Source organism: Leiobunum rupestre, chromosome 8 (assembly GCF_980474605.1).
Source record: "Leiobunum rupestre chromosome 8, qqLeiRupe1.1.hap1, whole genome shotgun sequence".
Classification (NCBI taxonomy): domain Eukaryota; kingdom Metazoa; phylum Arthropoda; class Arachnida; order Opiliones; family Sclerosomatidae; genus Leiobunum; species Leiobunum rupestre.
The window spans coordinates 6,182,022-6,189,327 of record NC_143391.1 but is presented as its reverse complement, the minus strand read 5'-3'; the positions used below and the strand labels follow the sequence as shown (position 1 = coordinate 6,189,327).

The window sequence follows — 7,306 nt, the reverse complement described above, 5'->3', positions numbered from 1 at the left end:
TATTTTGAACTCTTAATTGTATAAATAATTAAAAAAAATCAATATGAAGTTTAAAAAAAACTTGAGCCCACTTTATTCAACCATAATGTACGCATGAAAAATTATTTTAACCTAAAAACATACATTTTATAAACGCAACCATTTGGAATGTTTGCAATTTTGTTATATATATATATCTAGACTTTTACACTTTAAATATAACATTATGAAGATTAATTTTATGGAACAATTCAGCTAAACACTTAAATAGACCTTTTCAAAATTTGTTCTACACTAGACTATCACATCTCAAGATACTGATATGATCTTTTAAAAGCCATAACTTCACAACTCTTATTTAAACCTAATTACTTTTCATTTCCTAATGAAATGGATATAAGTACGGTACATACCATGAACATGGACGTAACACACATACAAATATGATTGTCTGCGCATTGCACAGGAAAAGCCAGTTATGGCGTAAAAGTATTATTCCCTTAAGCATTATCATCAGGTATGGTTTCTGTTTCAGGTAAAATATAAGAAATATCATCCCAGGGGTGACGATATAGACCTTGTTTTAATCTCTTCTGATCCAAATAATGGCCTAAGCAAATTAAGGGTGTAAAACGTATATTTAAGGGAGTGTTCAAAACAAGGGCAGAATTGAATTACACAAACTTACCAACGAAACCAATAGTTCTTCCCAGAACAAAAAGTCCATTCAGTGCTCCCATATCAATGTAGTCTTGGGCTTCTTCACGAGTGAAACAACCACTGTTACGTAGCAAATCAACAACGGCAATTCCAATTAATCCATCAACATTCAATATTAAATTGGGTTTCTGTCAAGAAAATGGATACAAGTTCAGGCACTAAGAAAAAATTAAAAATTCATAAACCTTTACTTTTGATGTGGTAATTTTTTCTACTTCAAGAGCATAATCTAAAACAGGCGTAGCTGGAAAGTTCTCCTTCACAAAGGTCTTCAGAATTTGAACCCTCATATCAGGGTTATTAATCTAAAAAATATTTTTGTAAAACAATTCCGAGTTAAATGATACAACACCCTTACAGATTTCACTCTGTGGCCAATTCCCATGATAAGTTGACCTTTTTTTCTCATTGTGTTGACAAACTCCATAGGAATCATGTTGCTGTCATAAGCATCACTGAACTGCTTTGCAGCAGCATCCAAAGCTCCACCAAACCGATCACCAATTGTTAAAAGTCCAGAAACTAAGGATGAAATCAGATCTTTTCCAGCTCTAGCACAGACTATGGTATTATGCGCCCCAGAGACAGCCGGGCCGTGATCTGCAGTCACCATCAGCACCATTTCCAAGAATTTTCCCGCGTATTGGGGTAATCTTCGTTGAAACCAAAGCAAACTGAGGACACCTCCAATACCCAATTCATCTTTGATAACTTGAGTGATAGGTATTCCAGCATAAACTAATTCTTGACCCCTTTCGTCACAAATACTTGTCATAAATGATGCTGGTTTACGAATTAGGCCCAATTCCTGTATGTAAGGTAACGTTTACATAAAAAAAATACTAAATTAGTATGTGGAAAATAATCAAGAACACAAACCCTAGCCCAGTTGTAGTCCATCGGTACTGTAGGAGGGGGTACTTCTGGTTGCGGAACGATATCACCAGAAGCAACTAAATCATCGTATACTCGTCTGATAATCAAAATATTTTTAATATTTACATATATATAATTAACACTGCTTAAGCAACTTACTTGATCGTGTTCCCAAGTTCGTCAAAAGTTGGAGGTACATAAGCACCAGCTACAGTCAGGGCTTTATTCTTGGACATGGCAGTTTCCCTTTCACTATTGGCACATGCACCAGCATGGCCAAATTGAACTTCAGCAGTGAACATACCAGCACATGTCCCAATACACCAAGCTACTATTGGTTTAGAAATCCTACCATCCTTCAAGGCCTCGCAAACTTCATATTCTTCAACACCTCCAACCTACAAATCCATTTATCAGTAAGTCTCCTCTTTGCCCTGAAATATGGCAACTTACTTCTCCCAGAAGAACCAACATTCTAACATCAGTTTCTCTCTGATATCGAAGTAGATGGTCCATAAATGTGGTACCAGGATACCTGAATTTAATCAAAAGAATAAATCCAAGAGTAATACAATTTTGGCAAAATAAGAGGCTATTTACCTGTCACCACCGATGGCAACTCCTTCATAAACACCATTGGTGGCTCTGGAAATTATGTTATTAAGTTCATTGGACATTCCTCCTGACCGTGAGACATAAGCGACACTGCCTGGTCGATACAGCTTGGAGGCCAGAATGTTGTCCATCATACCTCCAGTGTTACCAATTTTGAAACAACCAGGTTTGATTCCACCAACAGTGGCAGGTCCAATAACCGTCACTCCTTTAGATTCCGCAAGTTTATTCATCTTCCTGGTTAAATTTTCAGGAATGCCTTCAGCAATTATGGCAATTGTACGTATCTGAATAAAATTATTATTAGAAATAAATTTAAGGGATATATTTTTAACTTTAATTTACTTGAGGGTACTCCAAAGTTTCGATAGTACTGTCATAAGCAGAACGTAATGATGCGAAACTGATCATAACATCAGCATCATGGTGTTTTTTCATGGCATCGGCCATGTTCTTGTAAACTTAAAATAAAATAAAAATTGTATACATGGAAAATCTATTATAAAGAAACTTCTTCTAACCTGGTATAAGTATTTCTTTATGACCCCAATAAAACTTCTGTTTATGGTCACCAGTGAAGGGGTACACCATTGCAACAACTGACCATTCCTTACGAGAACAGACAAAATCAAAGTCCAGCATGCTTTGAACTGCTCTGGTTTGCATTCCCCAGACTATGGCTTTTGTGGACTGACAGAAAGAGAGAATAACTGTGTACTGCGATTGTGAATTTGTAACTTTAAAGACTTACTGGGCGAAACAATGGCTTGGTAGGAACTCCAGATGATGGTGGAAGAATTTGGCTTGATTTTCTCTTATCAGGTTTTGGCGTTCCTGGCATGGAGTGTGAAGATTCCATTCCTCCAGGTAACAAAAAATTTGCCGTTGTTACGTTGGGTTCTGGCATTTCAGGTACAGATTTCTTTCCCATGGCCATTGCAACAATTGCGGTCATGTGAGTTTCAGGCCCAAAAACGTGAATAGGAACCCCCAGAGTATTTCCTAAACACCCATGACATTAGTTTCTGCTTTCATAAACAAGAAAATATTGTTCAAGAACTTACCAACTTCGCGCATTACCCTCAACCCTTCTTGATAATTGGGACCAGCCCTTCGGACAAAGATTGAGACCTTATGCGTAACTAGATTTGTCTGATATTCCCTGAGTGCTTTAACTATTCCCTTAAATGTCGCTGCTACATTAGTGAAATTAGCAATTCCACCTCCAATAATAAGTATTTTTCCACTAGGGTGTTTTTCTTTTGTCATGAGACTAAGAATTGTTTTGGCATACTCATAAGTTTGCTGCTCACTTGGAGCGCCAGAATATTCCCCATAGTTAGCTAATTCAGATGCCCCACCAAGTTCGCAAATAGTGTCACTGAAAATTTAAGAGAAAAATATCAATAAATGTATTTTACATAGAATATAGCTTCAAGCCTTGCCTGTAGATGACTGAAGCACCACCTCCAGCTACCATAGTCCAGATACGACCATTTTTGTTTAAAATAGTTAATTTAAGTGAAGCTCCACTTTTCGAATCAAGATCAGCAATATAAGCTTCTTCTTCATAAGCATCACGACCAAAAGGAGGAGGGAAGTCAATAGATCCCCATTTTTGTTTACAAATATATTCAGCAGTAGCATCAAGTTTGGCTGCAAGATCTAAGATATATACTTGTCCTTGCGTGACCACTAAAAACAGAATACATATAAATAAACATCACAATGAGCTACTTACAAACAAACTATTTACCTAAGGGGTTAATTTCCAGGTAAGTAAAGAATAGTTCAACATATAAGTCATAGAGAGCTACGATAAAGTTGGCTACAATTCTAGAAAGTTACAAATTAATTTTCTAATTATTTAAGAAATAGGAAAAATTTAATTCATACTCTTGTTTAGCAGCTGCTAATTTATTGATAAGTTGGCTTTTAATGATTTCTTTGGTTGGTTTAGTGTCAATAGGAATTTCAAGCTTTGTAGCCTTGGGCAGAAGATCATTCATTAACATTGCCATAGAAAAAATTTACAATGAAATAAATTTAAGAAACACACCTTAGCATCAACATCTCCAATATCAACTCCTCCTTCATGATGGAATAAAATGGTATCTCCTTGACGATGAGAATAAATACAAACGTAAGCCTCATCATCCTAATCCATGTTAAAAAAATTAATTAATGAAATTACTCTCTCAACAAATCTAGGCGATTAAAAGCAAACCTGATTGTGTGGAACAAACTGTTCAATAATGAAATTGCGTAACTTTCCACTAGCTTTACCAATCTTTAAGAAACAGTAAATAATTTGTTAATTACAGTGTTAAAGTATTTCCGAACAAATTACCTATACCTGTGTATTTTTCCCAATTCTTTCCTTCACCCATGACTGAACACCAGCAATATCAGCATTAACTTTAATTAAGCCCAACTTTCCACGCCGTTTAATCAATTGATCTGGTTTCACGACTAATTTCTATAAACAAACAAATTTCAGATTATTAATTTTTTTTTTTAGAAAATGATGTTAAGCAAAAAAGTGACTAGTGAAATTAATATGGTAAAAAAACCTATGAAAGGTCATAATTCGGGGCACTTCATATCTGTCAACGGACTAGGCTATTACAGCTAAAATCTATGGGTCCCCCAAAAAATCAATAAAGGAAAGAATGCAAGGAATTATTCTGGTTATTAAATTCTTGGTGGGAACTTGGAAATAAGAAGAAATAGGGTAGAGGTATTAGTCAAAGCCAACTAGAAAAGGGGTTTTTAAAGACCACCCTTTGGCTATAGGTGAATGATAATGAAAGGAAAAAAGGGGGAAATATTACCCAAAAATTGTTTTTCAATATCAGTATGTGATAATTTTACACTCAGAAACTGCAACGAAGCATATAGTTTGTCCTACATAACATTTCCGTCCAAAGCTTATCACAAAATAACTAAGAGACACTCCTTTATCACATTTAGTTTCTTAAAAAAAACTATCAATATGAAAAGTGATTGTGGTATAAGTTATCAGACCTTGAAAGGTCTAGCCATAAATAAATTTAAAATAAAGAGAAACTTAAATGAGGAGCTAAAAATTCAGTCAAGTACTATGGCTATATTAACCATTTTACAACCTATTGTTTATCAACTATTCAAAAACCCATGGGAAAATCTTTCCTCATATTTGAGTTTGTATCAAATGAAAATTAAAAATAATTTAAAGGGATGAATACAAGGTCAATAAATGTTAAACTCTACAATAGTATGAAGACAAAAGAATTGTAACAGCACTTTGGCAGCACTATAAAAAAACCAAAAACTGTTATTGTGAACTAATCAGGAAAGAGGCAAATTATTTCAAATGTAATAGAGGTCAAACTCATCACAAGTAGGAAAATAACCAAGCACCACTTTGATATAAGGGTTACCCTCTAACCCCAATGCTAAACAATTGACTGGGGTTGTTAAGGAAAAATTTAGATCTTACCGTATTTTTCAGCCAAGAGTTGCTTGCAAGAATGTTATCCCAGGAAGAGCTTTCATCTACAACTGCAAACTGGCATTTGACTGCTATTCCAGTTGCCAAATGTTTATTAAGAAGATCCTTTCCAGTTGCTTCACAAATTGCTTTAGCGGACATTTTTAATTAAATCACACTGAGGAAAAAGATGTAAATTCAAGTTGGTTTATTATAGTTATAGTTAACATTAAAAGCAGAGTCATATATAATGAAAAAAGAACAGAGGTGTTGGTAAAGCAATTTTTTTTTACATATTATCATTTCCTTGACACCCTTATGGCGTCAATTGAATGCTGTTAGAACCCTTGAAGATTGGATTTTGCCTCATTGAAAAATTTCCCCTATAATCTAGTCTTAAGTAAAGTTTCCTTTAAAAGTACAGAGCTATGGCTAACCAATGCTAATTAGTAATTTTAGTTTCCAGTTGTGGTAAAGTTTTTGATATCTAGCAAAATGCTATGCCCATCAAACCATTAAATGACTAATAAACATTAGTACTAATGTACTGGGTAAGAAAATAAAACTGGCTTGATGTTAATATTTTCCCTGAAGGCAAAAGGAATGTATAGAGTAGGAAACTTTTAATTTGGGGTAGCCATTTGTAGTTCGTATTTTACATTTGTTATTTGTATTTTACGTGTACTAGCAGATAAAGGTAGACCAATTACTGTTGTTTGTTCCAATGCTCATTGGCTTCATAGGGTTTGGAAAAAAATCAATACCCAGTAACCTGAAATTACTCAGGCCTCCTATGAAGATTTGAGAGTACAAAGTTCAATGGAGCTTACAAATTACATCACTGAAGCCATACTTAAGATTCAGAATGGCAGTGGTTAAGAGAAAATGTAAAGCAAAAATCTTCCCAAAAAAATGTTTAACACGACTATAAGTTACCCCAAAAGGCCAACATTTTAACATCACAATAATATGTCGCAAATCCGTTAAATGGATTCTGAAGGAATTGTTAAGAGCGTGGTCGGCTGAGATCTTCCTCTACCCGCGGGGAAGATCGAGAGATTGGACCTGTGGGAATTTTTGGTTACCTGCGCGGCGAAAGAGTCGTAAGCCTAGACCAAGGATCCTTCGATCTGCCGGTTTTAAACATACTTTAAATGTAATATAATTGAAACACCAAATTACCTTAAGATGATAACAGGAAATGCGAAGGTACAGACGTGCTTCACCCGTCGTTAGCTCCGAAACTCCGTATAAACACCTTTTCAAATGCCGACCCGATTTAATTCAAATTCTTAAATGTACACGTCGACGTTGCCGTCTGGCCTTTAACAAACTTTTGCGGGCTCTAGTTCGATCGTCTCTAATAATCCTTCCGAGGTGGCGCCTCCAGTTTTGGGGAAAAAGTAGGATTAAAAAAAAATAGCCAATAGGGTGACTACGCAAAGTCACCTCATTCTCTCACTATCAACCAATCACAATGGAATCGTACCATCACTGTACGTGATGTCATAACACACGAAAATTTCATGAAAACGCGTGGACCAAAGTATTTTTAACTAATCAATCCTGTAGAAAACGCGTGGCCATAGCGTGGCTCCAAATCGCGTAGACAGTATTGGTTTTATAGGCCTATTTTCGGCATCT

General features: G+C 35.5%; 1 protein-coding gene across 1 annotated transcript; it reads right to left on the bottom strand.

The window, feature by feature from the left end:
- Window positions 1–44: 44 nt before the first annotated feature.
- On the bottom strand, window positions 45–7,028 carry ATPCL (ATP-citrate synthase). Its single transcript, XM_090156663.1, has 20 exons — window positions 6,845–7,028; window positions 5,672–5,840; window positions 4,547–4,669; window positions 4,418–4,480; window positions 4,250–4,348; window positions 4,087–4,178; window positions 3,947–4,026; window positions 3,636–3,885; window positions 3,255–3,571; window positions 2,942–3,192; window positions 2,712–2,880; window positions 2,536–2,651; window positions 2,176–2,477; window positions 2,029–2,110; window positions 1,735–1,973; window positions 1,579–1,672; window positions 1,058–1,507; window positions 891–1,004; window positions 668–827; window positions 45–589 (listed from the first exon to the last, which is right to left on the bottom strand). The coding sequence occupies exons 2-20, from the start codon at window positions 5,822–5,824 to the stop codon at window positions 480–482; spliced, it is 3,264 nt and encodes a 1,087-aa protein (XP_090012789.1). The 5' UTR covers window positions 5,825–5,840; window positions 6,845–7,028; the 3' UTR covers window positions 45–479.
- Between the last annotated feature and the right edge of the window lie 278 nt (window positions 7,029–7,306).

What these genes read in the sequence shown, in the direction of transcription:
- ATPCL (XM_090156663.1), bottom strand. Translation starts at nt 5,824, where the DNA reads ATGTCCGCTAAAGCAATTTGTGAAGCAACTGGAAAGGATCTTCTTAAT. An exon ending in GAATTGGGAAAAATACACAG is followed by an intron (nt 4,481 to 4,546) that starts GTATAGGTAATT and finishes TGTTTCTTAAAG; the next exon opens with ATTGGTAAAGCTAGTGGAAA. An exon ending in TTGGCCACAGAGTGAAATCT is followed by an intron (nt 1,005 to 1,057) that starts GTAAGGGTGTTG and finishes AATATTTTTTAG; the next exon opens with ATTAATAACCCTGATATGAG.